This window comes from Glandiceps talaboti, chromosome 4 (genome assembly GCF_964340395.1).
Source record: "Glandiceps talaboti chromosome 4, keGlaTala1.1, whole genome shotgun sequence".
In the NCBI taxonomy this organism is placed as follows: Eukaryota; Metazoa; Hemichordata; class Enteropneusta; family Spengelidae; genus Glandiceps; species Glandiceps talaboti.
The window spans coordinates 13,301,247-13,316,955 of NC_135552.1; the positions used below are offsets into that span (position 1 = coordinate 13,301,247).

The 15,709-nt window shown below is 37.1% G+C and overlaps 1 protein-coding gene across 1 annotated transcript; it reads right to left on the reverse strand.

Moving 5' to 3' along the window:
• Positions 1 to 1,035: 1,035 nt before the first annotated feature.
• On the reverse strand, positions 1,036 to 6,061 carry LOC144434191 (transient receptor potential cation channel subfamily M member 3-like). The gene is made up of 7 exons (XM_078122644.1): positions 6,044 to 6,061; positions 5,172 to 5,438; positions 4,196 to 4,370; positions 3,499 to 3,667; positions 2,602 to 2,876; positions 2,170 to 2,284; positions 1,036 to 1,462 (listed from the first exon to the last, which is right to left on the reverse strand). The coding sequence occupies exons 1-7, from the start codon at positions 6,059 to 6,061 to the stop codon at positions 1,036 to 1,038; spliced, it is 1,446 nt and encodes a 481-aa protein (XP_077978770.1).
• Between the last annotated feature and the right edge of the window lie 9,648 nt (positions 6,062 to 15,709).

A 15,709-nucleotide genomic window follows, 5' to 3' on the forward strand; every position in this document is an offset into this window, starting at 1 on the left:
ATGTGTTTCGAAATCTGTTTGTGCAGCATCGAATTGAGTGATATCTGATGCAGGTCCTTGTCTTAATAAAAGTGTTATGCAATGGATGAGTATTGTCAGATAAGTATAAGTGTTTCTGACGGATTTCATCAACACCAGGCCGTGGCGTTCTTCTTATTTATTTTTCTTGTTACTTTAATTACTTGATTTATTTGGCTTTGATTGGACTTGGTCATACTATCAACCCAGCAAGAAATAAAGTAACCAATAATAGACGGTGGATCCGTAAAACATATGCAAAATTTTCTCTGGTACACCAAACTTATGCAAACTTATGCAAGAAGTACATTTTTTTGCTGACATTTGCGAATTAACATATTAATGTGTTCACCCCAGATGACAGTATTTGTTAACAACAAACCAAGATATTTGTAACTATCTACTCTTTCAATTTCCTCTCCCTTTAGCTCTAGCATAGACGGAGGTGAAATATTCTTTCGAAAATCTATAATCATTTATTTTGTTTTCTTGTCATTGATATTGTTACTGTCACACCATGCCACTTGACTATCGACTATCAGAGCGTGTCAAGTTCACTTTCACGAACTGTATCTGCCTATTAACGTACGTCAGCTACCCGTCGGATTAATTGTCGGCTTAAAATCATATTTTCCAACTTTCTAATGAGCAAGTTATTAGGAGATATGGTTTTGAGTGCTCTAGAAAAGTCCACAAATAATATTCGAACCGATGCCTTAGTAACATCAAGATGTTGGATAACAGTATGTAAAAGTGAAAGAACTGCATCCTCTGTACTTCTGTGATGACGGTTGGCAAACTGTAGCGGTCTTCGATACAACGATGTTTGAACAACAAGATAATTCAATAGAATTCGTTCAAGACATTTTTTATCGGAATGGAAGTCAGTACTACTGGTCTGTAGTCGTCATTCTTAGTTGACCTTGGTATGTTTTGGAACAGGGGTGATACAACTCGTACAACACAACATAGCTACATCCTGTAATTTTAGTAAATGATCATCAACATGATGCATTTCTACTCCGAATCTGCTCTTTGCGCTACTTCTTTCTCTGCACGCCTTTGCCTTTTCTCCGTTTCTTCCACAACGGTTTTCAGAATTTTTCTGTTCTTTTTCACCGAGTTAGACAGTCTTGTCCAAGCAGATTTGGTACTTTCCTTGATGTCTTGCAACTCTGCCATGATATCGTCACTGGTTTCAGGGTTCATCAACGACCTCTGTGACGTAGATGACATTGTTCGCTGCAGTATTCTGAAATCGTCACTTTGTCGTTCAGAGTACTGATTTAGAAGCATTGTAAACATATCACGTTGATTTTCTAGAATTCTGTCAACAACTCTCTCCTCTATTTTGTCGATGCTGTTCTGGAGTTTTTCTATTTTGTGGTCAGCGGCCTGTAACTTTTGTTGAAAGGTGTTAATTTGTTGAGCAACGTCATCATTTCTGAAAACAAAAATAACAGAAAATTGCGTCATATATCAGTTGAACTTTTGTGTCGGGATTAAAACTTACCTTAGGCTTAGATATTGATCCGAGTCCTAGGTGAAGGATTCCTGAACAATCACAGGATGCCTGTCAACAGCACATTTGGGCACGTAGGTAAACAAAATGATTTAAAGTTGTCAACCAGCCATTAAAGAAGGGTGATGCCCAGTTTGACTCCAGCAACGCAGGGTTAACATTCCTTCGGGAACTCCGGTTTCAAACTGTACAGTTTTAACACTGGGGCATTAGCGAGCTGCTCAGTGACGACGAATCAACAAATTTCCTCCGAATTTATTTGGACCCCTCCCGAAACGTCTGTTGTTTATAATTTTGTTGGACCGTAGACATTTTATCTTAACTAGTTTGTATTATATTATGTACATATACGGTACGTATGTACGTATATATATGTTAATCATGACGGTCTTCGATGAATTCTGATGTTCGCTGAACTAATGAATTCTATGATGGGGAACTAGCCATCGACTTGTTATGGTCGTGTGGGAATTATTGTACATTTTAATCTGATAATGCCATTTTTTGTAGCTTTGGACCCAGAATAATTGCATGGAACTGTTATTCTGGTTGATTTTCTATTTTTGTTTCTTTTGTTCAAACTCATTCATAAAATCTCAAAATGATTAAAATATTAAATATAGTATCACCTTTGGCTCTGTCCTCCTGCATACACTGAACTGGCAACTGCACTCGCATCAAGTTCTTGTTGTTTCATTTCAATGTACTCTTTGACAGTGTTGTCATACTTGAAACAACGTGGTCCTGTCAAGTTTAAAAGAAATGTGTTGAAATCAAAATTACAAGGTTTCCGATATAAAACTTGCGTGTCTTGACTTTCAAAGATAAACTTTTAAGATTTCAGAAACTAAAAAAACGATCGGGACTCCATTACCTGCAAATGATAACTCTTAGTGGTAAAATATTCCTCGATTTACGGACAAGTTTTAAAAATGCATCATAGTCCCCCCCCCCCCTCCCAACACCCATCCCCCAACATTGTCACAAGATAGATGTACATAAGATCTAGAGTACATACATAATACTGTAGGAAAGCATGCAACTTATAAGTGCGCCCTCACCGGCAATACTTCGATCCCACAGGTCCGGATCGACTTCTTTCTCCACCATAAGCAATTTAAACAGGTTACAACAATGTGGTCGACATCGATATTCTTTATGGCGGCAACACCAAAAACACGATATAAGTAACGTTGCTACAGGACGAAATATCAGTATTTCTAACATATTCAACGGTGGTGGTAATATTGGACGGCCAAGGTATTCTTCTACTAAGCTGTACTGATTAAACCGATGGACTTTTGATGATTCTTCCTCTACGTACGTGTAAGTTTGACTGGAAGCAGATCAGAATTATTGTTAGAAAAATCTCAATATTGAAAAACACGTGACTCTATTAAAAAATAACAAAATATAGTCGATTTGTGAATTCCTGATCACACTAGTACATTTTAACCCCCAGTCGCAAATACTAGTACACCCAAAACAGCTGTCCATTTAGTTTCTTGTGCAAGACCAAGCTTTTTCGAGATATTTCAAATTTACTTTTTTAGGTATGGAACGAAATCAATGTTATAGTATTGTGATACATAAGGAAACCTGTCTTTAAAAGCCACTCTTTGAAGATCAATTGTTGCCGCACAGTCACTCTATCACTTACCAAAAACACTGGTTGCCACCATACACAGTTTTGACTGTATGTTAACCTGTATTGTCTGGGTACTTAACCCACTGAACAATATATACAACATACTCTCAAACATGTAGGGTAAAAGTCACCCCAAAGATGCAATGATACTGCAGTGTGAACTAGTGTCCCCAAAACGGGTTACAGGTAGGCATGTGATGTATTTAACTGTAAAAGTATTAATGAATCTCATATAGCATGTTTATTTCGGTTGTGAAATTGACTGATTTACCCATGAACTTCGCTTTATTTCAGTCCAGGCTCCACTTACTTGAAAACTGCTATGAGAAGATTAAGTAACAAAATATTGGACACTATCATGTATAGACCTGCCAAGATGGGAACCAGCCATGGATAGTTCTCTGTCTCCGGACAGCGAGGTATGTCGGGATTTGTACTGGCTAAAGTAGCATTGTGAGTGCATCCAACTTCGCCTTCACCTGTAAGAAGTAAGCGATTACACATCGTCAATGCTGATATGCTACGCAGGGTTGAAAGGGTTTTGTTTGGTTTATGACCGATGGAGCGGAGAACATTAAATGTTTCCTTCACTACGGTGGGGTAGTGGAGGTTATCACTTATTAGAGACCTCTCGATACAAATACCCTTTCTCGAATTGTATACAAGGTTTGGGGTCTTGAATGACGTGTGGCGTGTTACCCTACCCAACCTATCCAATGGTGTATATCGTGTGGTGTTTCAGAAGCAAAACCGTGGAGTGTAAATAATTTGTATTCAATGTCCTCAATAGCCATTGCATGGTGACTATATCGTAGATCTGGTAATATCAATTTCCGTAAAACAACTTCCCTTTCGCATCATCAAAAAATGGTATGTTCAGCTCAAAGCTAGGCTATTAACCTTGCATCGTTGTATGTACGTTAAAAACTTCAATTCAGATGACTCATCTCGCTTTGAAACTCAAGAAACTCAAGGCGTGTATACAAAAAGATGAAGAGAGAAGTCACCTTCGATCTTTTCCAACTGTAATTCACCATAGAGTTGCCAGTACGGCATGGCAAGTACTTGGGCTACCATTTCACGATTAAGAATATCGTTAGGATAAAGCAAGGCATGGTAGACTACTCCAAAACTTATAAAGAAGACGAAGAACACGATAAGAAATGGCGGCAAATCACGTGTCTGAAATGGAAGAAAAGACAACCATCAATAACTTTTACATCATGGTTCCTTGTTATTCATTTTATATTCATTGATTTAATTATTTATTTTATATTTGTTTATTTATTTATTTATTTATTTATTTATTTATTTAATTTTGACAAAAGTCAGGAAGTCCACACAGGTGACAGGTGACACCTATAAACATACACCCTTGTTATTTGTCGTTTGTTACTTGTTATCTATCAATAGTAAATGGGGTGGGGGTAAGATCATATTCGATATGGGCGAAATAGTAGTTTTAAAACGCATACATTTCGAGTTTGACTGAACTGTATTCATCCATTCATCCATTCATTCATTCATTCATTCATTCATTCAAAATCAATGGCTGTTTTGTGTAAAATATGAGACATGATGGTCGATGGCAACTTGGGATGTGCAGGTTACAGTTTCGAGTCGTTCCACGACCATCATATCGTCGTTTGTTTCTGAATGATTGTAGTTCTTAAGGCAAGATTTGAACCACGTTTGTACCCCTGTCAACTCAGCTATGATCATGTCGGACATCCAATTTGAAAGGTGATTATTAAATGTGTACCATTATCATTATTAAACCATATCATTCTCTGTCTGTTTGTCTGTTTGTCTGTCTGTCTGTCTGTCTGTCTGTCTGTCTGTCTGTCTGTCTCGCTCTCAGTCTCCAAAAACCGACAAATAAATGACATGTCCAATTTTTTAAGAGGTAGGGAGGTAGAAACCCCACAGATCCCTCCTCATCCAACCTCACCTCTTATAATGCAATAGTACAATAACACTTACCATCATAATTTTGATCATGCTGACCTTCGGCCCCAGATACTCCCAAATCGTGGCGAATTGCAGAAGACGAAAGTACATTAAAATCAATGAAATACAATAGACAATTCTGGCGATATAGAAGTCATCCTCGTTTAACGTAAGTCTCAGAGTAAGTCCTATGTAGAACGTCCACATCATTAGCCAGTCTATACTGTTCCAGTTAGATATGTAATAATTGACGATGTTTAAAAGTATTTGTACCGGACCGACAGCTCCAAATTCAGTCAACTGTGGAAAAAGCAGAAGACGAGGAATGAGATCAACTGAACTTAGGAAGAAATGGTGAACATTATTGTATGCAGTGTATGTTGTCCATACTGCAGTGAAAACCAATTGAGCTACAAAAAGCTAGAATGATTTATAATGTTTACATCGACAGGCACAGTTGTTCAGAATCTCCAATCAAAGCATTCTTACTGTGTGGTAACATCAACATGGACGAATGGTACGGGTATCATGTATTCAAGTTGCACGGGTGTGGGTGTTACCCCGAAGTGCACACTGTTTGGGTATACCATATTTGACGATAACATTAAATATGAAACGCAAGCCTCGTCTCCTTAGTTTGGAGATCTTGGGAGGGCAAGGTTTGAGGGTACTCCTAGAGCGTTGGGAATGTAATCCGTGTCCGATATACTGCAATGCTAAAACTTGTGCGTCTAGCTGGAGAGGGTCATAACCGAAAGTATATTCCGTGTAAATCGTTCAGATTCCCTCCAAATTTATGTGAGTGGAATTCTGATATCATTTCAACATTTGCAACACTTTTAATAGCTGTACTAGTATGTTCTGCAACACTGCTAAAATTGTGATGACTTGAATGCATAACTTACCTGTCGTATTTCTTCCATCGCCATACCAAAAACCCAAACAATGACTAATTGTTCCCAGATACTTATGTTTAACCAACTGGTATAATGAAAGTCAGTCATCAAGAAATGGCTGAAGGCAAACAGGTGAAACACATAGGAAATCTGTAAATGAAACCAAGGGGTTCAACAACGTCAAAAATAATATGTCTGTTCTTTCATTTACATCCATATTAAAGCTATGCGTCGCTGGTAAGTTAGTGTCTATGATACCTACCTACCTAACAATCCATCCATCCATCCATCCACCCACCTACCGACGCATTTCCTAGCCACTAATCTACCTAGCTAGCTAGCTAGCCACATACAAATCTCCCATCCTAAACCTACCTACCTGCCTACCAACTCACATATCTTATACCCACCCACCCATCCATCTTCTTCTCGCCCACCCACCTATCTGATTTTCCATCCTCACCCATGCATGCAACTACCTACATGTACCTGCCTGCCTACCCACCCCTCACCCATGGCCACATACCTTCCTTCTCATCTCATATTCGCCCACCTAGTATCTACTTATATCTACTTACACATGTCCAATCCCACCTACTCACCCATCTACCCATCTTACACCTTAGTTTTCCACGCCGAAAAATATCACAGCACATCAGTCTACTCCAGGCATACTTTACCATCAACTTTATTTAACACAAAACTACGTATGAAATCTACATATATAATGTATGTCCATATGTATAATTATATAAAAACTGTAAAGTGTAAAAATTTACTTACAAAGTTGAACATAAACTTAGTAGCTGGCGATGTGTAGTAAGCCTTCCACTTCGCTGGCAAATTAAATCTATGCACATCAGGCACACCAACGATAAAGATGAAAAACGGAATAATACTGATCAGCATCTATAGAAACAAGAAGAAAAAGCAAAGTGGCCATATAATTTTGAATTTATTGATGAACAATCGCCATGCTTGATATTAATAGGGGGCCTTTTTAGAGTCGTTATTTCCCAGCCTTGTATACCGGTGGGCCAATCGAGAACTTTAAATTAGACTTAGTATAAACAGTGATATTCAAACTTCAAACCCACCTTTAAATTGAGGTAAGAAGAATCTTCCAATTTTCCAGTCCACAAGTCGTTCAAAACAATCTTAAAACTTTCTGACTCCTTTCCCTCCAAGTAACTGGATATTACCAAGAAACTTTCATTCCCCCATTGAGGGCGATCTCTCAATACCATTTGTCGGGTTTTATTTCGATCTTCTTCGAAGCATTCTGACATGACGTAGTTGGCGATAGCTTTGTATTTCCTAAAGACATAATATATATTATATTTGTACTTAGCTAGAGATTAAGTTCCATGTGTGTGGGTGGGGTGTAAGTATATGTATGTATGTATGTATGTATGTATGTATGTATGTATGTATGTATGTATGTGTATGCGTGTATGTATGTGTGCTTGTATGCATACGTTCGTGTGTTTGTGTGCGTGCGTGCATGTGTATGTATGTATGTATGTATGTATGTATGTATGTATGTATGTATGTATGTATGTATGCATGCATGCATGCATGTATGTACGTATGAATGTATATATGTATGTATGTATGTATGTATGCATGCATGTATGTATGTATGTAGGTATGAATGTATGTATGTATGTATGTATGTATGTATGTATGTATGTATGTATGTATGCATGTATGTATGTATGTATGTATGTATGTATGTATGTATGTATGTGTGTATGTGCGTGTGTGTGTGTATGTATGTATGTATGTATGTATGTATGTATGTATGTTATGTATGTATGTAAGTATGTATGTATGTATCAAGTGTGTGTATGTTTCTGTTTGTTTCTTCTTTGTTCGTTTACAACTTGATACTAACCTGGCATGCACATTTAGGTCATTGGCTTGTGAACTCAATATTTCTTCTCCAATCATGTCGGCTAATTTATTGAGTAGTTTACATGCAGTGAGAGATGCACCTGAAAACAATTACACAGTGAAAATTGTTTGTCATTTACTATTATTTCTTTGGAATGTTGGAATATGTTTATTCTCTGAACAATAGATAGACAGTAATCCAAGACACCGATCTATTGATTTTTATAGTGTAGGTCACAGCATACTTGCATAAAGTTCCAGTATAACAAAATGGTCGCCGAGAAAATTACCTTCTTTTCGTTGATTTAGCGTAAGTATTTTTAGGTTTAAACCCTGTAATTGAAGCCACGGAAAATTTCAGTTAATTTAGACCATAAACGTTGAACGCCAACGTCTATGTTTAAACTCATTTTGTCGGACATGAAGATATTATTCCTGGATATTTTTCTTCGTTCAACCAAGGAAAATACGAGTGACCTAGGGGGCCTTATAACTACGAGTTGATAGTAAGAGTATCTTTAGTAAGTGACGAGCATGTTCCAACTGAATGAAATGGGGAGAATCCCTCCGCAAGCATAATCACAGAAAAAAATCAGTAAGAAAAGAAGGACACAGCAAATCAAGTGACGTACGTAGACGCGAGACAAAAAAAACTACCAGGGTATGCAACCCATAGTTTTTGTTCGAACAAATTCAACCTAACTTGTGCGTAGTATAATTAATGTTAATAGTCACCTATTAGCGCTGGTCTGTCGCTTTCTAGCCACCCGTTGTTGAAGATAGCGAGTGCCAGTTTCTGACGGTCACACAGCAGAGCCCAAAAAAACAAATTTCTTGTACCAAAGGTTGTTTTGTCAGAAAGTAAAGGACCACAACATTTAGCACCACCTGGCAAAAATGAACACACAAAATATCAAAGTTAGAACAAAATAACATTTAGATTAATTTTAAAGAATATGTTTGTAGTTGTGTGTACTCGAATGTCACGTGATTATAGCTATGCTGTAGTCAACAAATGCTTATTTGATTGCATAGTGCTACCAAAAGTTATGTGTTCTCTATCTCTCTCTCTCTCTCTCTCTCTCTCTCTCTCTCTCTCTCTCTCTCTCTCTCTCTCTCTCTCTCTCTCTCTCTCTCTCTCTCTCTCTCTCTCTCTCTCTCCGATCTCCGATCTCCGATCTCCGATCTCTTAGTATACGTACTGTTTTTACCTTTCCCCCAATTTGTTTTTCTCTCTCTAGCACTAGTTGCTGTATTATTTGAATTGATCCTCACCAAATCTATCTGTATTGTCTGTCTGTCTGTCTGTCTATCTGTCTGTCTGTCTGTCTGTCTGTCTGTCTGTCTGTCTGTCTGTCTGTCTACCATTCCGTCCGTCTGTCTGTCCGCTCGTCGCCCGAGAACTGTATCAAGGTAATGCCATCACTTTGTTGTTATTATTATACCGTTTAAGATCTGAAAGTATACAAACCTTTGGTATTTGACTCTATTTCGTCTGATGTCATGTAAGCCTTTCCAAGCTCCATACGGTTCTGGAACTGTTCGGGTAATAACTGACAGAGGAGATTACCTATGTTTACCATTACCAAGTCAGATTTGTTGCTGCTTTTGGCCTGTTAGGATAGACAATCAAAAGATATTCATGAGTGAGGTCATGAAATACATGTGAGTGACATCATAAATACATCTGAGTGACGTCATAAAAAAATCTCACATTCATGTTATTTAAAAAAACATCACGTGTCTAGTATTCAGGCTAATGACAAGTTTTGGTTGCCATGGTTACATTTGGATCTGAAGTAGGGTTTTACATTTCTATTACGGATACCAAATTTTCTCCTCGATCTGAAGCATTTGTAACAGTATCGCAAAGCTATGAACATCGCCCTCAGCGTACAGTATATACTACACATATCTTCCACCTTTTCAAATCTGCATTACATCGATACCTGATTGAACACAATTCTATCTACCGGTTCTTACAAAGGTTCCAAGGAAAATATTTTCGTCATATTTTATGTAAATTTGTAATACAAATATAAACAAGCCCTGTACAGAAAAAGCCAGTTAAATAGATAAGTTTGAAATTCGCACGAAAGGTGCTTTTATCCCCATGTGAAAAATATTACTGGTGTATACTTACCATTTTCATTTTGATAGCAAAATGCCGAAGCCAAGTTGGACATTCAGTTTTACTTGAAATGACCTTTTAATAGGATAAAACAAAAAACGCACGACGCTTAAAAATGATACACTATAATACCTCCATGAATGAATGAATGAATGAATGAATGAATGAATGAATGAATGAGAGAGAGTGAGTGAGTGCGAGAGAGTGAGTGAGTGCGAGAGAAATGCGATTATTTTTACTACATGGTCAGGAATTTGTCTGGATGAGAGGTAAGAACATTATCTAAATGTCTTTAGGAGCTAGCAGTATAATGTAGTCCATTCGTGTTTTATAAAATGTCTTTCATACTACATTGTACTAAGTTACTTAAATTAGAGAATTTTAATTTAGAGTGAAACAACAGCACTTTTATAAAAACAAACAAACAAACAAACAAACAAACAAACAACTTCGGACTCCATAATAACAAGGAGGGTCATCACATACCTTGAAGTACAAATCTCGTTGGTATTTTTGTGAAAATGTATCAAGTTTGATTTTTCTCATTTTCAGCAACTTTTCCGTCTTTTCTGCCTTGTTGGCTTTCAAAGCTCTGAACAACTGCAGTTGTAATTCCTGAAAACGGTAAAGGCCAAATAAAAAAGTTGTTTGGTTCCGGTTACCCGACCCCACCTGGTTTTTCACGCCGACCCTAAACTTTTTATTACGTATTCGAGAAAAATAATAATAAAATCACGAAAATCATGAAGTCTCGCAAGAACTAGTGATTACGGAAACTGACATCAACTTAAAAAGACAATGTAAAGCTATTCTTCCAATCTGTAATGACTGTACATCTGATAGGAAGAAATAAACAACACAGAGACCATTTGGAAAACAATGGAAAACCTGAATTAGACACCCACACATTAAAAAAATATATATGATAAAATAAAATAAAATAAAAAATCTACCTACCCCACCTATTTTTAAATTGAATGTAATCTGAACCACACTATTTTTTGACTCCTAAAAACATATCTAAACACTTTCATCAAATCAACCTTTATCAGATTTCAAATATACTAAATATTCTTCTTCTTTTTTAAATGGACTGTAATTAATAAATGTGTGTAGATTGACTTGTAGTCAGTTTTTCTCTGTTGTAAGATAGATATTATACCATTCATAAACCAAGTTACTGGCTTTGAACAGAAAATATGGATTCTAATAAGGGTTTGTCGAGGCCCGGATCACGAGTATTTTCCTGGCCCCTTTGCCAAGAATATAACATATTAAGGATTGTGACCTAAAATTTATTTGTTGAACAAAGCGAGGCGCTTTCGTCACGATGCTTCCAGCATTCAACAGACACACAGAGATCATTAAATAACATTGTGCACAGATCAATGTGATACAGAGTCGGTGACTAAGGTCCTGTTTTAATATAGCGCAAGAGAAATCTGAGTCAACACAGTGTGACAGAATGGGTTGAGTATGCACAATGGGGTGGGAGTTTCTAGTTCTGTGGTGTTTTTTTTGTTTTTTAATGTTTATTGGTAACCAAACATTAGTATCATTTTCATATTTATAGCACTAACATTTGCTGGACATAATTTGAATAACATAAATCAAAATATTGTTTTGCCAAATTGAAATTACGCGGTGTGACCCTTTAATATCACATGGGAGACCGATTCATTAGGTTTGAACATACAGTGTGTAGGCAAGCCGTTCGACTGACGGCGTTGTTGACGATACCCTCATCCCCGCCGTCCCATCCTCCCCATTTGATATTCTTTGCATATCTCGAAAAGTTAGGAAGTTATATGCATAGAATCGAAATCTCAAAATTCGAGGCATTGTGTTGTCAAAAAATATCTTATTTCATAACGTCAAATCTAAATAGGAGCAATACCTCAGCTTCTTCTAACGGTTGAGGTGCTATCGAATCATCCTCGTCCGCGGAAAACTGTGGGTTATCATAACCTAAGGAAGCAGCATCGGCCTCCGAATAGTTTATACTCATTACGGAGTCGACTCTCGATACATTCCTGATACAAAACATGTTTCAGCTGCTGAATTTTGACCTAAACGAGACAGAAAAAAAAATATTACAACCAGTCAAGATGACTAAAACTGGACTTGAACAAGGATACAGGTGTCAGTGAATTTCCTCCTGGATCGCACACGCACACGCACGCACGCACGCGCGCGCGCGCACGCACACACACACACACACACACTCAGTCATTTTTATGTTCCATAAAATATCTTGAAAATTCATTAATTTATGATAAAATTCGACATATACATTGTTGAATTAATCAATATTGATAACTCAAAGTAGTACAATGACCATCGTAAGTTATCACCAATACTTTCTACTATTTCAAAAATTATACTACGTAAAAACCTCATGATCGGAAATGGATACATTAACAGAATAATCGCCATCGATATCTGGACGCGTGTTTACTGCTCACATAAGCTTATTACGAAAACACACATCAATACCTCGTTACGTATACTACCCTCCTTGAAACTTTAATAGTGGAGTCGAGTTAGCCTTTACATGTACAGTATCATAAAACATGTACAGTAATAACAACCTGCATACTACTACACAAGGTACAATCAGTTGAGGTTCAAACAAAATCCGTGGTCAACAGCCAGTGAAAGTTGAATAGAATATGTCTTAAAGTTTAACACATACTCTATTCCCATATTAAACGTGTACCTAAACTTCAAAACGCAGTCAATATACTGAAACAGTTATCTTGTTGTTGTTTTTTATTTTTAATTCCAGGGCTATCCATAGACAACTTTCCAGTGAAAATTGGTAAAATTTGTTAGATGTTATACATTGTGTAGTAGTATGCATACCTTGTATTATACCTTGTGTAGTAGTATGCATGATGTTACTGTTTAATAACGCCCATGGCCATACATCATGATACTTTACTTGTGCGCACAATGACAATGGTCTTTGTTGTTCTATTGTTAACGCGTCGTTTTTATTACCTTGTTCCACGCAATGTCACCGTGGGTCTCAGTACAAGCTAAAAATGTAAACAGAGTTGCTATGGCTGTTTTTTATGTTGGTTTTGTTTAAAATCTCCCCCATACAGTTGATGTTTATACACATGTATGTCTACGTCTCAAGTAGTCTGCGGTTTCCTATCTACAGTAGCTTTCATATTAATTGCATTATCAATTATGCAAATTAAAAGGTCAAATCAACAGACTTCTGGGATACTACTCGGCGAATTTACAATCTATCTACGCTTTTGTATTGTTATTTTAATTACAAAATTATATCATTAAATTATCGTAACATAATAGTTTCATCTTTTGAATAGGACCGCTTGTGTTGGATACATTTTCTATTGTTCCGCTTTGTATTGTTAGGTACATAATATATTTGTCGTTAAGAAATTAAAGGTATCTTATTGTCATGACAACGATTACAGTGAGCTTCATACATGCTGACCTTGTGATCACGAAATCACCCTGTCAACGGCCATGACAAAATGATAAATCTACGTTTTAGAAATAATAACATATTACAATAGTACTAGTAGTAAACAGCCCACTGCACATGAATACAACGCATTATCGTTAGTTAAAATGGTCTGATCACATCTGTCTTACCTTTCACCGGTGACTAAATCGACGAAAAACAGCGATACATAGCAGTGAATTTTACCACGGTATTATGATGGCGTAGCACGATTTGTACGACGCTGTACGTGACTGAAACTCGATATTACGGTGACGTTGACGGGAAATCTTCTATACTACGTGTAGCTACACGTCTAGATCTGAGTGTCGTCGATTTTCCGGGTCAAGAAGCTATTGTTGTGTCGGTCGTCTGTCTGACTGACCCTTTAAATTTGGTCATATGAAAGGCCACCCGATTTTCATATTCAAATTCGGAGGTGATACTAGGACATTGATAGCAGTGAATGCGAAGGCGGTGTGTTCAAAATAAAAGAGAAAGTAAACGGCACACAAGGCGTTATTTCGTATCCCATGCTTTGTGAACCCCATTGCGCATACTCGGTAATTGCGTCTACTCTACTCGAGCTTCCGTCAAATGAAATAAATCATTTAGATGTACTGCAACTAGACCGTGAGGCAGACGACGTTGGCGCCTATGTTTCGACGTCTGTATCTCGATGTATGTATGGTGGCACATTAGTTTTATTTCATCTCGACAAAATCCAGCACGAAAAATGTCTTTATTCATTCAATCTTGCTATCTTAAAATATAGCATAATTCTATTATGTAGTTCTTATTGGTTTTTGTGTGGTTGTAGCACACAGAGACAGCGAACGTTAACTTGAAATGTGCTGTAGATCATCGAATTATGGTTTATGATTTTGACTGATTACATTTGCTGGAGGAAAACACTGAGTTGGTGGTCGTCGTATCATAGGGATCAACTTATGATAATTTTAGGGGCGAGATCAATAGTTCAATGTGGGATAAATCACTAAATTATTTTAGTTAGGCCTCAGACCCCCCATCACCACCACCACCACCCCCACCACCACCACCACCGTTAAACTAAATTGGTCAAAATCGAAAATGTTTCAGACAGCACAATCAATTTCAAATCAGTATGTACTAATAGTAGTAGTAGTAGTAGTAGTAGTAGTAGTAGTAGTAGTAGTAGTAGTAGTAGTAGTAGTAGTAGTAGTAGTAGTACGTGTAATGTGAATACAAAGCCAGTATGTAGTTAGGAAATAGTTCTTTCGTTGATGCTACTTTATTTGTGTACAATAGCGAAAATTCTTCCATTTCTCAATTTTGTATTTGTATAATATGGATATAAACCAGATCCATTAAAAGTGACATCGTGTTTGTAGGATGAGAACTAAAATGGCTCATCTCCCCCCCCCCCCAGCTCCAAAGTAAAAGAATCTACTTTTTTATCTTATACATTGAACTATTGATCTCGCCCCTAATTATGGGCAAGAAAACGTCACCGCTCTTATAAATTACAATCTGACTCGAAGGCTGTGGGTATTACAGTTCAAATTACAACACGGGTAGTTGAATTCCTGCAGCTGCGGTTTTATTTCATATCTTAAACTCACATCAAATCATAGAAATTAACGTGAAAACAAGTGAACCGAAATCACTTGTTGATTATATTGTATTATATTTTGCATGGTCAAACTCAGAAGCTTTGACAAAACATACTTTTTCCGTCATTACATTTCTCACTTTGCAGATTCACATTTGTGTGTCAAAATATCACAATGTTCTAAATCAAATCAAGAAATAATTTTAAGTAGACAATTTTATTTGTGTCACTCTACATTGTAGTGCATAGACGTTGTCTAGGACCACCCTTGTTTTGAATCTTAGCCCACAAACGACTGTGGTTTAAATGCATCTTTTGTATTTAACTTATTAGAGAAAAGTAGAGAAGTTCCTTGCCTTCAATAAAATGCGATGGATATTTTCTTTTGATGTCTTGTCGATGGGAATGAGAAAGGTTTGATCCGGGACCTATAAATTGCAGTTTTTGGCCATGGCAAATATGTGCCATTTCCATTTGATGACACATGTCCAGTCGCCACATACGGGCAGAACTTGATGTCAACAGCTACAATATGTATATATTATGTAGGTTGCTACTAGCAACGGTCACACA

Coding starts and splice junctions, on each gene's coding strand:
- LOC144434191 (XM_078122644.1), bottom strand. Junction 4,371..5,171: donor GCATGATCAAAATTATGATG/GTAAGTGTTATT, acceptor CTTCCATTTCAG/ACACGTGATTTGCCGCCATT. Junction 2,877..3,498: donor CTTCTCATAGCAGTTTTCAA/GTAAGTGGAGCC, acceptor ATCTGCTTCCAG/TCAAACTTACACGTACGTAG.